The 19,560-nt window shown below is 39.4% G+C and overlaps 2 protein-coding genes across 2 annotated transcripts in view; one reads left to right on the top strand and one right to left on the bottom strand.

Moving 5' to 3' along the window:
• LOC106960802 (monocarboxylate transporter 1-like) overlaps positions 1 to 13,678 on the top strand; it is a 24,098-nt gene extending 10,420 nt beyond the window's left edge. Inside the window, exons 3-5 of the mRNA XM_015054134.1 lie at positions 9,788 to 9,931; positions 10,555 to 11,349; positions 12,012 to 13,678. Coding sequence (XP_014909620.1) covers positions 9,788 to 9,931; positions 10,555 to 11,349; positions 12,012 to 12,280 — 1,208 coding nt within the window. The 3' untranslated portion in view covers positions 12,281 to 13,678. The remainder of the gene's footprint in view (positions 1 to 9,787; positions 9,932 to 10,554; positions 11,350 to 12,011) is intronic.
• Positions 13,267 to 19,560, bottom strand: part of LOC106960801 (vasopressin V2 receptor) — a 12,933-nt gene continuing 6,639 nt past the window's right edge. The window contains 7 exon segments of the mRNA XM_074527712.1: positions 13,267 to 15,049; positions 15,450 to 15,635; positions 16,813 to 17,062; positions 17,128 to 17,274; positions 18,211 to 18,305; positions 18,308 to 18,455; positions 18,832 to 19,106. Coding sequence (XP_074383813.1) covers positions 14,865 to 15,049; positions 15,450 to 15,635; positions 16,813 to 17,062; positions 17,128 to 17,274; positions 18,211 to 18,305; positions 18,308 to 18,455; positions 18,832 to 19,106 — 1,286 coding nt within the window. The 3' untranslated portion in view covers positions 13,267 to 14,864.

The following is a 19,560-nucleotide window of genomic DNA, read 5'->3' as shown; positions in this document are numbered from 1 at the left end:
TAAATCATCAGGCGTAACAATTCTGCCTCTTAACCTCCTTATCTGTCTCTCTCCAGTGAATTGAGACAAAACCATGCTTTGTCTCTGCTTTTTTGTTTTCATTCCCTCAGTTGGGTAAGCAGAGGTGTGATCCATGGCGCTCAGGTCTTTTTGCAGATGGAGTTGCAACAGGAACGCTTGTTCTGATGTAATCCAGCTAAAGCTTCTGGAGAACGAACACACGGCGAATTAATGACTGACTTATCTCAGGATTTAGTCTGCTTTAACACCGGGAATAAAAACACAGCAAGGCAATCTATAGCTGTTGGGTTTGTGCAACATTAAACTGAACTCTTACAAAATTCAGGCTTTGTACAGATGCTTGAAATCCTTAAAACCACTGAACTTCATTTAGGTGTTTTCAAGGTTTAGAAAGTGCTTGATGTCCAAGCTGCACAGTTTTGCTTGATTTAAAAACCTAAATTTGGAAAATGTTTACAGTTGAATTCAGATATTTTCATACAGATGTAACAAATTTTACTGGACGATAAATTGTCCCAGATTTTATTGGGATAATCGATAATATTATTTTTTGAGATACATTTTCAATTAATATAATGGTAATAATTTAAGAACACATTCTCAAAGATGAAGAAACTTTAAATTCTAATGAATGTTTAACACTGGAACTGGAAGACATTTTAAATCTACAAAATAAATAAAACGACAAATGAATCATGAAATCTCTGGAAGCAAATTCTTTAAAAAAAAAAGGGACAAATTAAGACCAAAACACCAGACTGAAGACTCTTATCATCCAGTTTTTGGTAGAAAGAGGGAAACAATAAATCATGTAGATGGAAATTACATTGTCCCTGCTGTAGCATGTAGAACACATCACAATAAATTAACAGTAATAAAATATATTTTTGTGATTTGAAACTGTTGTTTTTTGTTTTTATCTCTAAAGGTTGGTGCTGCAAAAGCATAAACTCACCTTGAAATTCCTTGAAAAGTGCTTGAATTTTACTGTGGGGAAAAGTACAAACCCTGAAAGTTGGTTGCTAAAAATCCTAAAGATGTAAGATGACGAGACGTTGACAAGCTTACCTTGTGGTGCTGATTAATGTGAAGTTCAGTGCGTTTTAAATGCGACGTCTTGATGACTTTCATCTGGAGTCATTTCTACAGTTCTTTGATCAAACATGTCGGTACCTAAAAATCTGAAACATTTCAATAATTCTGCTGTATTTATGTGCAGTTTGGATCTTTAGATCCTGACACTTGATTGACAACCAAACATGAAGGGTAAAAACTCAAAGTATTGGTATTTGATGTTTGAACTTAATAGCTTGCTCGTCTTTCAGCTCCATTTTCATATCTATGCTGCTGTTGAAGTGAACAACTGGTTGTACTGTAAAGAGATGGCTGTGATAGAAATGAAAGATTTTGGGAGTCTTCAGGACACGGCAACATTTAAAGTGATGCTCATCACCAACCTGTGCACAATAACTGCATTTAATTATATATTTTCAAAATGATCTATATTAATTTTATTATGGAAAAAGCAGAAGAGAAAATGATTTAAAAATAACTATTCTAAACGTCCAGGGGTTTTAAGCGTCATTAATGGGAATTTATAGTTGTGATAAATCAAATTTCTTTTTCACGTTAATGATGTAATAAATTCCTGCCTCTTATGGATACTGTATGAAATGTATATTTTTAGCTAATTTTCATTTTTTTCATGGAATAATTGTATTGAATTTCCACCGAAATTAACTCTAATCTATACTTTTTTAAAATTCTTTTGTAATTGGGTTGTAAGCTGCTTTTTCCACAAATGTTTTTATTTGTTTTTAATTTAAAAATAGAAATAAAATTGTGGGTCTTTAAAAGTCTTGTACAATGGATTTTAAGTTTTACATTTAAAACTTAAATTTAACTTTTGTGGCTCTAAACAAGTTTTAATTTGAACAACTGAGGATAAAAATGGCTTCCCGTCCTAAAATGATTGACTGACTGATTTAAAAAAAAAATACTTTGGTTTTCATCCATCTTTGCTGCAGTTAGTTGTTTCTAACCCTTTTAGTTATCATTTGACTCTAAATATGTTTGTTTACACATAATCATTTTCTTGTGCCAGATTGCGACTCATAAGTTTCTTATTTTTGCTCTTAATTTTTGAGTAGTTGCAAATAGGCGTGTCATGATAACAAATTTTGCTGAGCGATTAATTGTCTAAAAAATTATTGTGATAAACGATAATATTGTTTCAAGACCTTTTGACACTCATTTAATGGAAACGTCTAATGATGCATGTGATTTCCTGCCATAGATAGATACATTTTATTTTCAAAAGAACGTATAACACTGCAACTAATAAACTAAATAAACAAAACAACCAAAAACAAAAATAAAATGGATTCTCGGCCTCCATTAACAAAAAATGTACTTGAATAAAAGCTAAACAACATAAAGCCAAAGTGGAAATAAATATTGCATTCAACCAAAAGAGTGCAGATTATGAAGTCTGTATTGCCCTTCAGTAATCACTACATTTAAATAGAGAAGATGGGCACATCCGGCTACCTAATGCAATAATTCACACTACACGATTTTTTGCCCCTATTTTCTCCTTACGATAATCTTAGAACGTTGGCCGATCTAAGATTGTCGCTGGCGATTTCGTAACTGATCATCCTGTAGTGTATGGTGTGTTACGGTAGATCGTTGTGGTCTCTCCGATCTAAATCAGGGATTTTTCCGACTGAGAGCTTAACGCAGCCTGTTGAATGTGACAGGTAGCCAATCAGAAAGAGCGGATTCTCCTCCGGTGCTTTCTGAGGGGAAATGACGAGGGGAATCCCAAACAGCTGACATGGCGCAACCCGAAGTCCAGCAGACATCGGAGATGATATGTGGAAACGACGTTTATTCAACATTTCTTGCAAAGAATATAGAAATGACAAGGGGAGGAGTTGGAGCCAAATTGCTACCGCAGTTGATAAACCCGGTAACTTTTCAGCTGTTCTTTGTTAATGTGACATAAATAGGTTATAATGATTTTCATTCAGTCAGAACTTTACGCTGACTCTATAGCCACATGCATAGCAGGTAGATTCTAGTAAAGCATTGATTAATGCCTGGTTTTAAAATTATAGCCCTTATTTTGCGCCCAGGTGGCTGGACACCACATGGCATGATCGAACCTGATCGAACTGTTATACCTAGGATTTCTGTCGGCTAAAATGTGGTCTCGGGTTTTGAAAATGGGCCGACAGTCGGACGACAACTCGTGTCGTGTGCGCTGGACATTACACTAAGGAAATGAGGAAGGGAGGGTCAGTGGAGAGCACCAGAGCTGAGCCTTTTTTCATTCAGTGTCATCAACAGAAAAAAAAAAAGGCAGGAAGAGACGATAAAGCCGATAATTAAAATGAGGTCGATGGGTTTAATTTATCGTGCAATTAATTGATTTATCGCGACAGGCCAAGTTGCAAAGAAACGTGAGTCTGTGCCACCTCATTTATACCTTGAAGTTGAAGATTACTAGTTTCTTCAAACTCAAAGCAGAAAAAAATGTATTCAATTATGTACCCTATGAGCTTTCCATACATTTTTAGTGACAGGCATAACATGCTCAAGCTGGACTTCATGAGAATCAGGAAAATTGATTTCTTTACTGGAGTATTGTCTGTCCAATTAGTTACTTTGATGTAAACATATTTTGTGAAAATGAGCTGCATGCAGCTGATGTACTCTAAACAGCAAGTTGGATTTCTCTTGTATGTATTTTAGCTGTTATTTATTTTCTGCACATTTACAATGAAGCAACTTGTTAAAACGGTTCAGTCATGCAGAAGAAAACCTGATCCAACAAGAAGGGTCTAAATATCTGATTATTTTTATCTTCAACTCAGCTGACACAAAGCAAACCCGGCTGTCCTGATCTCGTTCCTTGGCTTTTTTCCCTCTCTGAACAAAGAGCGATCCAGTTCCAGGAGGAATTGGGTTTCTCTTCTCGTCTCCAACACAAAGCGAGCGCTTTCCTTATTCACCAGAACTTTCTGGCTTTTTGTGTTTCTTCCTTACTCATCCTGACTCTGCAGTATGCGCAGCCGACCCCTGCAGCACTTTTCATCAAGTTTGAAATTACAAGGCAGAAGAAACGGGGGAGGAGTAAAAGTTGCATAACAGGATCCAGATGTTGAAGTGTTTCGTTCTGAACCTTTTCTTTATTTCCTAATTGATGTCGACTCCCTGTTACAGTCATTAGGATTGCAGAAGCTACATCTGAACAGGAGCTAAACTGAACGTGTGTTCTTGCTGTTTGAGTCACACCGCGGTTCATGTGAGGTGGCGCACGTAGACACTCGAACTTCCACAAAGCTTTTAGAAACGGCTACTCATTCAGGTCGACGTCACAGATGGCTGAGTCACTGCAAACAGGATGCTCGACACGTTGGCACACATTATTTAAGTTCTGCTCTTAATATAAACGGGGATTTTTTCATTTTCACTATCATTTCTCTCCTGCCCTTTAACAAAGCATTAACACCTATTGTTGTTGTGGGATGGCTATTTAAAACCCCACATTAGGCATTAATAATTCACTGATGGATAAAGTGAAACTCTTCTCTGGAACCTCCAGCGATTTATCTGCTTATGGGAAGTGAAGTCAACGAGGTCGCTGGAGAGGAAAGTGATTTTGTTAAAGTTGTTTTTCGAACTGTGGTATGTTAACCACAGCTATGATGAAGCTCAATTTGATTTAAAAGGGCAAGCAGATGTGTCAGATGCATCATAAATTAGTAGTTCAGGCCAAATAATTCATGGTTTGAACACATAAAATGCTTTGGATTTTTGTTATTCAGCTGATTTATGATCCGTGGTTGTTGAAAGTTTATCATTTATCGTGATAAATTTCTTGGTATAACAATTCTGATTTATTGTCGCAATAAATTAATTGTTCAAAACCACAAACTGTCCATATTATTGGGATTGTTCTATGACTATCAATACATTTGTAAATATGATTAAATGCAGTTACTGTGAACAGTTTAGTGACTCAAATCACATTATTTTTGTGACTGTGTCCTAAAGAACATACATTACATGTATGGATTTGTTTTTAGTCAGCAGTATTTGTGCTTGAAGCTGTTATTGCTGTCAAAAGGCTGAAACGATCTACTGAAAGTCTTGCTTTATCTCCTCTTGTGGCCATAAAGAACAAAAAAGCAGTTTTCTTTTAGAGGTTTTGCTTAAATCTGTTTCATCAGACTTAAATATATTTAGGATTGCACCGATTGAAGTTTTCTGGCTGATCACAGATTGTTTGAAAAGACTGACCGGTTAATTTTGGCAGATTTTTTTTTTGTCAGCTTGTAAAAATGTAGTATTTTGAATAATTCTGATGCATTTCTTTTAAGAAATCCACACAGCTGAGCTAATCTAATACTTGTAATTTAAGTAACAAAATTTTATGCATAAACATATATTTGTGTATTTTATGTAAACTGACGTTTGATACAATGTGAAACTTTAGGTAATTTAGTTTTTTGTTTTGTAGTCTTTTTCTCTTACCATACAATTTAAACACATTTTTTTTTACTGTTTTGAATAGAAAGATTTGTTTCTAAATCAAATCCTGACTCTAAAAATTGAATCAAATTGCTAGACAAAACATTTGCCGTCACTCACAGCTGAACAAAAGTGGACAGTGGCAGATTTTTTTTTAAAGACCAATTTTTAAAAATGGCTTGGCTCAATAAAGTGATTTACAATCTAATGTAAGCAGCAGCCATGTTAAATCTGTTTGAAAAGGTTCTGTTTGAAATGGTTCTGTTAAAGTACCACACAGTTGGGTTTCCAACAAAGGAAATCTCTTTCCTTCTCTGCTGTGGGTTTGTAGACGAAGCGGCAGCTCTCATGTCTCCTCCGCTGCTGCCGCAACAACGGACTGTTTGTCCTTCAGATCATGCATTGTTGCACGGCTGGACCGCCTCTCCAGGCTGCCGTAGTACACAAATGATGCACTTGCTCAGGTAAACCGGAGAAAACTGTATTAAACAAGCAGTTTGGATTATCGCTTTCATGTTAATTGAATCAGTCTGTCTTCAGGCTGGTAGCTTTGACCTGCAATTAAACTGTTTAATTTTCTTCACTTTCGGTAGAGCTGAAGTCAAAGCTCATTTAATCCGTCCGGTAAAAGAGACTAAGGCGATTAGTTGGTTCAGGTTTTCCTAAGCTTCCTGGACGTGTTTACAAACAAGCAGGATCTGTAACTATTCTTGTAACTGAAGGATGTTTCGTTTGTGGCTCTGTTCGGCAACAACAGCTCTATTTTTTCCACCAGAGTGGGAAAGCTGACGTGAAGGTTAATGATGTCTCATGCGGTCTGCGGGCAGGAAATGATTCTGGATGGACACAGTTTCTGCAGAAGTGCTCGGGATTCAGTAGTTTAACATGACACTGAACCTCTAATGGGCTGTGTTGGTCATCTGAGATGAATTAAAGGAATATTTCTAATCATAAAGCACACATGCTGTAGTAATTTCATAAAATCTGACACCATAAGTGGTGTAAAATCTGTGAAAGGGAAACGCATCCTAAAGAAAACTCGACATTTGTTGCCTTTTTATTACTGCTTAAAAGGAGCTCAATTTCCATTTACATGACTTATTGTTTTCTTTTCTTTCTTTATACAACAAATTTTATGATAAGTCTTCAGTCTGGTCCTTTGGAGTCAACCAGCCATTTGTTTTGAAGGAGCATTTAGTTTAGAATTAATTTTATTATTTATTTTCGATATTTAAAATGTCTTCCAGTTCCAGTATTAAATGTTCGCTGGAATTTAAAGTTTCTTTATCTTTGAGAATGTGTTCTTGCACTATGTCATTACCATTATTACTTGAAAATCGTCTCAAAACGGCAATATTATCGTTTATTGCAATAACTTCTGTGACAATTTATTGTTCAGCAAAAATTGTCCACTTATCGGACCGATAAGTCCAATAAATTGTGGATCCCAATTATAAAGTTTGAAAAATCTGTTCCCCTTCTTGCCTGTGGTGGCGAGGAGGGGAACAGGAATGACTGAAGGAAATGACGCAAGAAGACACTTGAGTGCATCTTCGTCCTTCATGAAATGTAAACAAATGAAGAGCTGTTATATTTTAGGGGTGCGGGATTTCTCTTTTTGGCAGAAGATCACAAGCCAGTTCTCGGACACTGGTTTGTTTTGGTTGCATTTACCCAGAATGCTCTACGCTCTCGTCCAGAAGTGAACCAAGATGTAGGTTTTTAGGTAGACCAGACTTCATGTTTGTTTTTGGTCACACCTCCCCGGACAAACCAGACCTTCTATACAAACAAACCTAATTTTGATTAAAGCAGACTAAACAGGGCCGGTGTTTAGTCACCCAAAGTGTTCATCTGTTTTCTTAAAGGCTGTGCAGATGGATTGAGGCCGGTTTACAAGTCATGCAGCTGGTGCAGCGCCTTCATTGGTTGGCTCTGCTCCAATCAGCTGCTTCTTTTCTCCTCTTGTATCTCTAGTTTGAAGCTGTTGGGACTGACTCATCACCAGCTGCAGCAGCTCTACCTTCAATGCTTCAGATCAGCCTAAACACTCGGTGGAGAAGAGTCTCCTCTGTCAGATTGTGGTTTAATAAATAAACCGATGCTGCTGCTGCAGCCTGAGAAGCGTTGCTGCTATAATTGGAAGCAGGAAGCTAAACATGGTTCGTCTTAATCTATATGTTGACTGGTTTGTGGATTCCTGGGAACGTCGGGTCTTTACTCCTGCTCCATCTTGAAGATTAGTTTATGTAACCTCAGGGAAACGTCCCGACTCGAACAAAGAGTGATCCAGATTCTGCTGCGTCCTCTGTAAAGCAGCCATGTGTGCATTCCTGTGACCTCTCCAGTGCGAGTGCAATGCAGAACCAATTCACCCTGACTGTGGCAGCTCTCCAGCACACTCAACCTCGGTGGCAGACACAACAGAGGCGAAGTGTTTCTTGGTGGTGTGTGGATATGCGCGTATCCCCCTACCCCCGCTCCGACCTTTCCAGCCTCATGCCAAGTTTCAAGGACAGAGCCGCCATGTTTTAACAGGGCCAGGGGCCTGCTGGAGTGTATCTGGAACAGCGTCGCTTCTGAGATCATCTCTTATTTTATACTTCCAGCCTTCTCGCTCTGTAAATGGATGTGCAATCCTATTTTGGATAAGTGGAGAAAGGATGTTTGGTAGTGAACAGCTGCAACACTTGATGCGTTAAGTCTGAGCTGATCGAAGAAAGCTGCAGTTCTGGGTTATTTCTAGTAACTCATGTTGAAAACTTCAGATAATTGGCTGTGTCCACCTTGAGAGAGGAAAAGGCTCTGATTTCCTGTTAGAAGTTGAACCCCTGGTATTTACAGCTACCTGTGAATACTGGAAAGCTCCTCCAAAACATTTGGAACAGCCTATTTTAATAGTTCAAATATACATTAACATTAATTAATACATACAACAGAAACGGTCTTGGCACCACAGTAGAAGGGAACATCACTGGAGAAACGGTTTATTAAGAGCTTTTTCAGTCTTGCTCAGTGAATCTGAAAACAACTGAGTAGTCTTCATTCTAACAACTTCCACACAGAAGAGGGTTGCTAGGACTTGGGTGTGGCATGCTTTCTGTTTCCCAACCAGATATTCTTCAGTCAGAAAACGCTGATTCGGGCACCTGCTGATTTCTATGTATCTCTAAAGTCCAACTTCACAAAGTTTAGACTTGGGGCTGAAAATCTTATCACAATTTAAGTATTCTGTATCAGTTGATGTTGATTGTCAAAATAGATAATTATTTATTTATTTTTTTATGTTTGAAATACTGCCAAACAGGTGGCTTGACCTTTTCTGTTTTCAATTTTTAAGCAGTTTTGAGAACTTTAAACTGCTGCTGTGCCAGTTACCTAACAAGTTGTTGCTAGGTAACCAAAGAGTGAGTGAGTTGCTAGGTAACCAAAGAGTGGGTGAGTGAGTTGCTAGGTAACCAAAGAGTGAGTGAGTTAGTGGATTCCACCAGCTGTGATATTGAGCCATTAAAGCTTTTCTTCTGCCTACATCTCCCATAATGCAGAAGTTCAGCTCTTCTTGTGCTTTCCTGGTGTCTCTATTTATTTATTGATTGATTTTTTGCGCAGTTTTAAAGAATGGCAGTTTTTAGTTCTGCTACTAATTCAAATAAAATAAAGATTTTAAAAAGCTAGTAAATGTTGGAGAGCAGGAAATGAAGTTTGGAGCAATCCTCTGGCTGCTTTCCTCTCTCCCAGCATGGCTGCTCACACAGCCACTGATCAGGAGCTGAACTTTATTTTACACCCAGCAGAGAATCTCAGCATGGCTCCATCTGGATTCCAGATTCATTGAGATTCCACCACAAAGCGCCACACGAAAAGATATTTTTCTTTTCTCTGCCAGCTTCACTCTTCCACCCTCCTATGGCCTACCTTCTGTCTGTTACACAATAATTGTCTTGTTTTTTGCTAACATGGCGCCCTCTGGTGGTTGATTGGGTGATGCACATATTTTCCAAGTTTTTCTCTGTCCTGAGATTGTTTTATAGCAGCCAGATGTTTATTAATCCATTTTTTTAGTCATAAAAACTTTGATAGTTCAGAGTCTGATCATTTTTTTGCATTCCAGGGGATCTGGAATGCAAAACATAAAAAAAAAAATCCTGGAGAGCTGGTCTAGTAGTAATAACAAGGATGAAGCTGGATTTCTTTCTTTAATCTCTATTCCTCTTGTCCCGCTCAGGTCCAATCAGCAGCATCCTGGTGAACAAATTTGGCAGTCGACCAATCATCATCGTGGGTGGCTGTCTGGCCGGTTCGGGGTTGGTTGCTGCGTCCTTCTGTAACACCGTGGAGCAACTTTACTTCTTCATTGGCGTAGTAGGAGGTAAGAGTTTAGCTCCATCTCTCATTCCACTTAACGGCTGTGTTTCCATTACAAATGCGTAAATCTTCGTCTATGTTCTGCTAATGTCGAAAAAACACTTTCACAATTGCTGTGTTTCCATTAAATAAGAAATGAAATTAAAATCACTTGAACAAGTTTGTTCAAATGATAAGTTAAGATTCGTGGCAGCGACTGATATTGATAATTCATCCATCAGAGGAGGCGCTGGCGTTTTATTCAGGCATTGGAGCTACAAGCTCCTACTTTGGAGCGGCTATGTATGCAACATTTTGGGGAAATTGAAGTTGGCCATTTTACTAAAGAAGATTAAACGCGTTTGACAACTTTTTATGAACTGAGCGACACTTTGGTTGAGCTAGCTTGTCCGAAGGAGAAAAAAAAAAAAACCCACGAAGAAGACCGCTTCCTGTTGTCGTCTTTGTTTCCACCAAAACGTTTTTGCCACCTCATCATGGCGTAAAAACTTTGTCAAAAAACGTGAATTTTTTCTTTTAATTCAGCAAATTTATTTTTGTAGTTTCAGTTTGTGTAATTTTCTGGTTAACAGAAATGCAGCTACATTTGGCCCCTCATTTAATGTCCCCTGCTTGTTCTCTGCCCAGGGTTGGGACTGGCGTTCAACCTGAATCCTGCCCTCACCATGATCGGGAAGTACTTCTACATCCGCCGGCCCATTGCCAACGGCATCGCCATGGCAGGCAGCCCGGTGTTCCTGTCCACCTTGGCGCCCCTCAACACGTGGCTGTATGACGAGTTCGGCTGGAGAGGCAGCTTCCTGATCCTCGGCGGGTTGCTGTTGAACTGCTGCGTGGCCGGATCGCTGATGAGACCCATTGGACCCAAACCGCAGCCGGCCAAACCGGAAGGCGACGCCAGTGCGCCAGCTCAGCCCAAGAAGACGGTTCTGCAGACCATCAACACCTTCATCGACCTGACACTCTTCAAGCACCGCGGCTTCCTGCTCTACCTGATGGGCAACGTCGTCATGTTCTTCGGCCTCTTCTCGCCACTCGTCTTCCTCTCCAATTATGCCAAGAGTAAGGAAATCAGCAAGGAGAAGGCCGCCTTGCTGCTGTCCATCATGGCGTTCGTCGACATGTTCGCCCGGCCCTCCATGGGGATGCTGGCCAACACCAAGTGGGTCCGGCCCAAGGTGCAGTACTTCTTTGCTGCGTCTGTTCTCTACAACGGCGTGTGTCACGTGTTCGCGCCACTGACGAAAGACTTCTCTGGATTTGTGGTGTACGCCATCTTCTTTGGCTTTGCCTTCGGCTGGCTGAGCGCGGTGCTGTTCGAGACGCTGATGGACCTGGTGGGAGCCCAGAGGTTTTCTTCAGCCGTGGGTCTGGTCACCATCGTGGAGTGCGGACCTGTGCTGCTGGGACCGCCTCTAACAAGTAAGTCTTCCACATGCAGAGTGTGAGCAGCCATACAACTGTTTTATCAGTAACTACTAATGGTTTTTAAATACTAGTACTTCCTAATACATTTTCAGCTGCTTTCAAACTACTGTCAAACAAACCAAACCCTTTAAAAAAACCTGTGAGGGCGCTGCAGCAACCACCACTGAAGGAAACGGGTGTAAAACAACTTAATCTGCTTATATTCTGCTTTTCTTCTGTCTCTGGGTCGGCTTTACTCTACACGCAGGCCTGTTGCCATGGCAAGGAAAAAAGATAAAATATAAATATGACATGTTTTTTATTATTTAAAGAACTTAAATAGCTTTATTATTATTATTGCTTGCATATTGATCAGGCTAACTTGACACAAGGCTAAGGCAGCAGGATAGAATTACTGCCACCTGCAGGTGGGAGTTGAAATCACTAAACCCAAAGTTTTTGACCATATTTGTGGAAATTTGGCAATATGCCATCAATTGGCATGGAAAAATGCATTGATCTTTTTTTTTTTCTTTTCTGTGTATGTTTGAATTTCTGAAAAAACTGGAGCGACTGATAAATGCATGTCACCTTTTAGAGTTTTCTTTCTAAAATGTGAACTTTGTGGTAAGGCCCAGTGGATAAAAAATAATTAACCTCCCGATTCCTTCCTCCAGGTACTTTCTACAACTACTACCACCATTACGACTACACCTACCTGACCTGCGGAATCATCCTCATCATCTCCAGCATCTTCCTGTTTGTTGGGATGGGCATCAACTACCACCTGCTGGACAAGGAGAAGAAAGAGGAGGAGAAGAAGGAGCGGGAGGAGCCCAAGGAGGAGCGCGCCGCCATGTTGGAATCTCCCACGCAACCCAAATCGTACGACTCGGGCGCCGTCATGATGGCCGACGTCGCCAAGATGGACGAGGACACGGTGTAAAGCTGGCGGGACGGATGGACTGGGACACGCGCACACACACAGGAGAGCAGCAGTCACAGCTATGCACCACAACCCTGACGCCATAGCAACGTGTTTTTTGCTCGGGTCGTCGTATTTTCTGTGCCTTTTGGAAAAGCTTTTTGAGCACAGGTACTTTTTATTTAATTTTTTTGAAAACACCAGTAGACGGTTAAGAAACAAGGATTTACTCTCAGGGTCTGAAGCTGCTGCAAACATCCAGAACTTCACATTTCTCCTTCTAAACCACCCAAATGGAGAACAGACTGACTTGACCCATTTATTTTTACTACTAACGGTTCCCCCCACCACCTTCTGCGCTTCACTGTACGTAAACAAAAAGCTCGTTTTGCGTTATCGTAGGGACGTTTATCTGTTAGCTGCGGTACTGCAGGAAAGTTTAAAAAGTAGGAGCGGAGATGTAGATTGCTAACACACGGGGAAATGCGTATTTTAGGTAGGCAGGGTGTTTTTAACCTTTTTAATTCTGACTTCACAGACAAATGACAGGACTGCAACCAGCTGACTGTCCTTGTTTCTTTTTTTAATGAAATCTTCCACACAGAGTGGCTCATCATGCAACACAAGGATGAGGATGAACAATTTCACTGTGGTCCACCTGCAGTATTAACACACCCGTCTGGAGCTGATTGTGGCGCACTGAGACTCAATGAGTCCAGATTTGTTTTTATCTCACACATCATGGCATCTTTTTAGTGACTGGAACACAAAATTCCCTATAAAATTAGATATTTAGCCTTTTATTTTTAACAATAATCATGTCTGGAAGTTGGTTTTTAATGTATTTAGTTTCTCTCTCTTTTTTTATTTTTTTTTTATTTTTTTTTTTATTGTAACCAGTTTTTATCATCTGGAAACTGAACAAAGTGTCATATCACGTAAATATAGAGGCAAAACGGTGAGGTTATCTGTTCTGGATGGTTCGGACCCAGAATGGAGGGATTTTGCAATTAGACACGACCAAATGTGGGATGTCGAGCTGTTTCAGCCATTTCCTGTACTAATGGGAAGTCCATCTCTCCGGCTTCATGGACGGTTTCGTCTTCATCTGCTGTTTTAAGTGTGTACACATTCCTCTGCTCTCAACCCACGTTGTTCCTTCAATCACAGCAGATAGAGAAATTATTTTTTATAGAAAACGAGACACAGTGAAACCACAGAAATAATGTAACTTTTCCTTTTTTTTTCTTTTTTGTTGAACGGTACTGTATTTGGCCACAGCACCTTTTTTGTGTGTATGTTTCGAGATGGCGAACAAATACTTGTTACTTTTCTGGAAAGTTTATTCTCTTAGTTGCAGTGGGAGTTTCATTGTTTTGTGTGTTTCTGGTTGATCATGAATAAATGGCTTTTATGACTTAAACACACTTGAGTTATTTTATTTAAAAAATGAACAGTTATTAAAATGAGTATCTGTTCCTATAGGGTCTACATATAAATTCAAACATTTCTGAGTGTATGTTTACATTTGTGCATGTTTTTAAACTGCCTTTTATCATACTTTCTTAGTCAAAAGTTTGATTTAATACATTTCCTTTATCCGCTGATTAGCTGAATCTCCTTTTTTACACAAGTTGCAGAGAAATCATTGGGTTACCTAATCTAATCCCTGGTTCTGTGAAAATATAGTGAGACATTTCACTGTGGGAATCTCGTATAAATCAACTTCAAAATAATTGACTAGAAACTAGGTTTAATCTTTCCAACAGCTTTGACTTTTCTCTAGGTATATTTTCAACATTTCACACCTTGTAACATGTCACTAAAACTTTGATAAATTCAAATAGGAGGGAAATGCAATCAAAATCTGCACCCCCCTTAAGAAGACGCCTCATTCTGAACTGCCCAATTCCAATCTTTTCGCCCACAAAAAACCCATATCCGAACTGATTTGGATACTGTCACATTGTTTTCAAAGCATCTACGTATTGTCTGGTCTTGTTGCTTATCTGACTTTTATCTTACTGACATGAGACATGCATAAATAATTCTGCACCAGAAGAAGCCAGATGCGGTAAATCATATTTACCAGATGTAAACAAAGCCAAAAGACTGAACTTACGAAAGACGTCTCTCAGTAGCTACGTGTCCATTACAAACGCAAGTCTATTTCGCTATTCTGCTAATGTTGAAAAAACACAATTCTGCAGTTCACCCGATAAAAATGGCAGCAACTTTGTAAACCTATCTCTTCCTGTTATCTTCATCGTTTTCGCCAGTAGCAGTTGATCACGTGACTCGTGTGATGAAGCGGAAAAAAGTGTTTTCGTTAAAATTTAAAATCCATTAACGGCTCCATCCGTTAATACTTCCGCAAACAGCGTGACGTCAATGTTCTTCATGTGCGCATGCGGGGTGCCGTTGGGAACGTCAACGGTTCTCACACAGAAGAATGAATTAATTAGTAGTATGCGTAGTAGTTATTACTGTTAACCCCCACGCATACATGTATTTTACATATTTTTCCAAACATGTAAAAGTCACAAACTTCAGCCTTAGCTAGTCAGGTGATTAACTCGGCCGCTGACTGAGGAGTGCTGGACCGTCAGGAGTTGGAGGTGTGAGTGGCCGTGGAGTCGTTGGGGAAAGAGCTTCGTCGATGCGGAGGCTTCCGGCAGAACAGCAGCAGCCGCAATTCCGGAGAAACGCTGCTGGAAAAGGCGGAGTAGATCCAGGGATTGGTGCAGGAGTTCAGGCTGGCCAGCAGCATCAGCAGCGTGAACGCTGTGTCTGTAAATATAAAACACTCGGTAGTATCAAGGGTATTATGTTAACGGAAAATGAGAAAACATTTTCTTAACGGAAATTAAAAAACACAGTAATTAGTGGGGGCAAACTATAACTAACTGGAACAATATGGTGTGTTTATAAAACTAACTAAACATACTTCGTTTTCGAGTTTATGAATCTGTTTATTAGCCTTTCCTACAGCTGAGAAATATATATTTTTTAACTTTTATTTTATTTTATTTTTAGCCCGAACACAAACAGTCAACGTCAATTTAAAAAAAATGGTATCGTCTGTTGAATATGCATTACACCATAGGTGCCTAAAGTGCTTAAGGAGAAAATGATAGCTTTGGAGTTAAACTTTAATTTGACAGAATTGGGTCTTTTGGGTCGGTCGTACCTCTCTGAGGCGGGTCGGGGTCCCAGGCGGCCCACAGCTGCACGCTGAAAAACGGGGCCCAGCAGATGGAGTAGACCAGAACAATGACCAGGGTCATCTTCACCGTTTTTGACATGGCAGCGGTCACCTCTCCACCCCTGGCCACTGAGGCTTTGTGGGGGTGTGTGGAGCCAACAGCAGGGGGCGCTGTGGGGTCAGACTGCAGAATATCAACACGTCTGACTTCAAGTTGGAAAAATATTCCCTGATGATGATCATGTAACAAAGATGGAGGATTTTCTCTAATGCAGACAGGGTCAAACTGTCGATCAAGTCTGGCTGAAAATGTAATAGACTTGAATTATTTTTTAATTTTTATCTGTCGATTTAAATGAAGTAAAAACAAAATTAGTCTTAATTATTGCATCCATTACCACTATAGCTGATAGTTGGTACAGAGTTCTTCTCAATCTTTGTCTCAAAGCACCATCAGTTTTAATGTTTAGTTTTAATGTTTTTTATTTAGTTTAGATTTACATGAATTTTTAATTACATTTATATTTTTTATTTTTACCTTTATTTTTGTTTGAAAGTTATATGTTTTTTATTTATTAGTTTTATATGCATTTTATTTATTTTACTTACTTATACATTTAACTTTTGTATTTTAATGTTTTATTTTATTTTTATCTTTTTTATTTACTTATGTCTTTTCTAATTTTTTACTTATATTGTAGATCTAATGTTTTATTTTTCATTTATTTTACTTCTATATGTATTTTTATTGATTTTATTTTTATATTTCACTTATATCTACTGTTTTCTTTTATATTTATTTGTATTAAATGTTTTATTTTAGATTTATTTTTTATTTCCATTTTATTTGGGTTTTTATTCACTTTACTTTTTCAGCTTTATTTTATTTTTTACTTTACATTTTAGTTTTAATTGCATGCTTTATTATGTGAGAGCAACATTTTGCTACAGAAAATCATCCCAAACACATTAAAGGTAGTTTGCATCAAGCTTCCTGACCTCAACACTGGGGAAAATGTTTGCACATTGTTTAAAAATGGGTCAGAACCAGGAAACCAACGCATTTAAAATGAGCTCAGCAGGAAATGTGCCAGAGAGCTGCTGAAAGCTACAAAAAAGCATGTGATCAATGTGCAACTTACCAGTGGGGATGTATGTAAACATTTGAGGCTATCTGTTAAATTTTGACCCTGTGTGAAAGGGAGAAAATCCACAATAAATTTACCTTTTTTTTCTGCAATGTTCAATAACAAAACAAACAATCAGAAAGACCAACATTGAAGCCCCTGATGAGTAAACATGAACTTCTGACCATAAATCAATTATAAATGAACTGAAAGTGTCTCACCAGCACAGCTGCTGTTTGTCTGTGAAGACGAGCTGCCGGACCGGACCGGACTCATCTGGAGGGCCGATCCACCATCAGAGGTGTTGGGCCTCTCAGGGTTGTTGAAGGTGAGAGGTGAGACGTAAACCGGCAGGTCAGACCTAACTCCTCCACTCTGGCGGTCTTGTCTGGATAGAGGAAGAGGAGTCGGGGACAGGCGGCGCTCTGATCTCCTGTACAGACTCTGATGAATCTCCTTGAAGATGCGCACCTGATGGAGGCGACAGAAGAAAAGTCCAGCGGCGATCATTTTTAAACTTCTCATCTCTTCTGTACCTGACAAAAAGTGATGATGAGGACAGGGATGATGAAGATGGCCAGGGTCATCCATGTTACGTAGGCTTTGAGGCCCCAGGGCGGGGCAAAGTGTCCCCAACATTCGTAGACGCCCGGCGCCACTTCAGAACGAGAGAAGATGAAAACCTGCAGGGCGAACAGGTGAGTGGACGTTAGAGAGGATTTATTATGCAAAATTCACACTTTGAATGTTTATAAAAACACTCTGTTTTTGGGCAAGAATGTTTTTTGATGTCTGGTTTGAAAATCCTCCCAACTGTTAAGTGAGAATCAACTGGCGCTGCGCTGTTACCGAGCAACCGAAAGGATCTCAGCCCTGTTACCTAGCAACCCAAGCAGAGTTCCAGCACATCTTATCAGCTGGTTTTACCGCTGTATAGCTGTTTGAAATTAACCCAGGGATTTTCTAGAAAAAACAAGAACATTTCTGAGTTTCAAAAGCAGAAAATGTTTGACTTTTGAAAATCAGAAATTTCCAAATATTTTCTGCTAAATTTTTTAGATTAATCTCAAAATTTGAGTTTTCTCTTGCAAATTTTCAATTTTTCTGACTCAGAAACTTCCACGTTCTTCTAGAAAATTTCGGATATTAATCTAAAAATTTTGGAGCTCTCTGTAGCAAATTTTGTGACTTTTCAAACTCAGAAATTGTTTTGTTTTGTCTAGGAAATTTCTGATATTGATATAAAAATTTCTCCGGTTTTTTGACTTTTCAAACTCTGACATTTCCAGGTTTTTCCAAGTTTGAATAGATTAATCTAAATATTTTTTAGTTTTTTTGCAGAAAATTATTCCTTCTTTTCTTTCTATTTACAATGCCCCTAATACTCTGTCGCCTAAAAGAGCTCATTCTGAAAGGAGGTCTTGAAAGCCTGAACTGACCAGAACAGAATCTCATTATCTTAGAAAGATTTTACACACAAATTGTAATTAACATAATTAGGTCAGTTCAATTTCAAAATACTTTAATGATCTCAAAGTGAAAAGAAACATAATAGATCACAGTAATAAACATCTTAATAGTAATTTTTTAACTGCTTTATGTCTCATCATGCTTGCTACCTGTGGAAAGCTGAGTAGCAGGGAGAGACTCCACGCCAGCAATATGAGCGTGTTCCAGCGCTTTGTTGCACCACTGCGGTGCGCCTGCAGGGGCAGCAGATCGCATAGTGGCGATCTACGGTCATGGCCACAATCATGTAGGAAGAGGCGAACATCCCCAGAACCTGGAGATATTTCACCAGGCGGCACAGGAAGTCTGGGCCTGGAAAGCGCCCCCTGGCGTCCCAAACCAGCTGAGGCAACACCTGATGGAGAAAAACCGGAGGGAAAAGGATCACTGGGGAAATATTAACTTGACCTGTACGCTCATACCGAACCCAAATATGTTGAGAGAAAAAATATCTTGTCTTTTGTGATTTAAAGGCAGAATTTGTTGCCTCAATTCTTTAAAATGTTCTATTCACTGATTTCGGCATATTGATGTGATTATATAAGCAGGTTTTGAGTGGTACACATTTAAATACTCTAACTTTTTAAAAATTACTAAAGATGTTCATCCATAAAAAACCCCAAATATACTTTTAGTATTTTTTTTTTTCGTTTTTTAGTATATAGTGCTTGATTACATCGTTTCTGCTCTCCGAAATGTTCTGGACCCATTAAAAGTCAGCACGCGTTTACCTGGAACAGCGCCACCACCAGGTCAGCCACACACAGGTTCAGCATGAACTGGTGCAGCGGGCTGTGGTTCTGCTTCCGCCGCAGCAGAACCACCAGAACCAGCCCGTTCCCGACCAGCGCCAGAAGCAGGATGACGGCCAGAACCACCACCTCCGCCACGGCCAGCAGGGGGTCCCGCTCCAGCTCCGTGAGGTTGGCAGCCGGCGGGGCCTCGGAAGCCGCAGACCAGTCCGTTAACCGGTGGGACTCAGTTACCATGGAGACCGGCATAATGGCTGCGGGCGGAGAGAGACAAACAAAAACTGAAATTTAGATCCAGCTGAAACACTTTAGACTCAAAACTTAGATACACATGAATTAATTTTGTTAATTTTCAAAGGTGATGGAGTACAAAAATACCCAAAAGAATAAAGTAGTGAAATTATGGGAATAAAATATGACTAGTGTAAACTTGTATGAGAATAAAGGTATAGTATAACTTTTATTCTCATAATTTTAGTTTTTAATTTTTTATTATTTTTAAATTATTGTCATACGACATTATTTTGTGATGTTATGACTTTATTCCAGGGGTCCCCAAACTTTTTCCTGCGAGGGCCACGTAGCTGTTCCTTTTTCTGGTCGGGGTCGGTCTTAGTTTTTTGAGAAAGAAACCTTAGAAAATTCTTGTCAACGAGTGGGGGGGGGGGGGGGACCAACAAAGCAGAAACTTTCCTTTTTAGTAAGTTT

Source organism: Poecilia latipinna, unplaced genomic scaffold, assembly GCF_001443285.1.
Source record: "Poecilia latipinna isolate Pla-1442-1.1 unplaced genomic scaffold, P_latipinna-1.0 Scaffold1230, whole genome shotgun sequence".
Lineage (NCBI taxonomy): Eukaryota > Metazoa > Chordata > Actinopteri > Cyprinodontiformes > Poeciliidae > Poecilia > Poecilia latipinna.
This window is presented reverse-complemented; position numbering and strand designations above follow the sequence as displayed.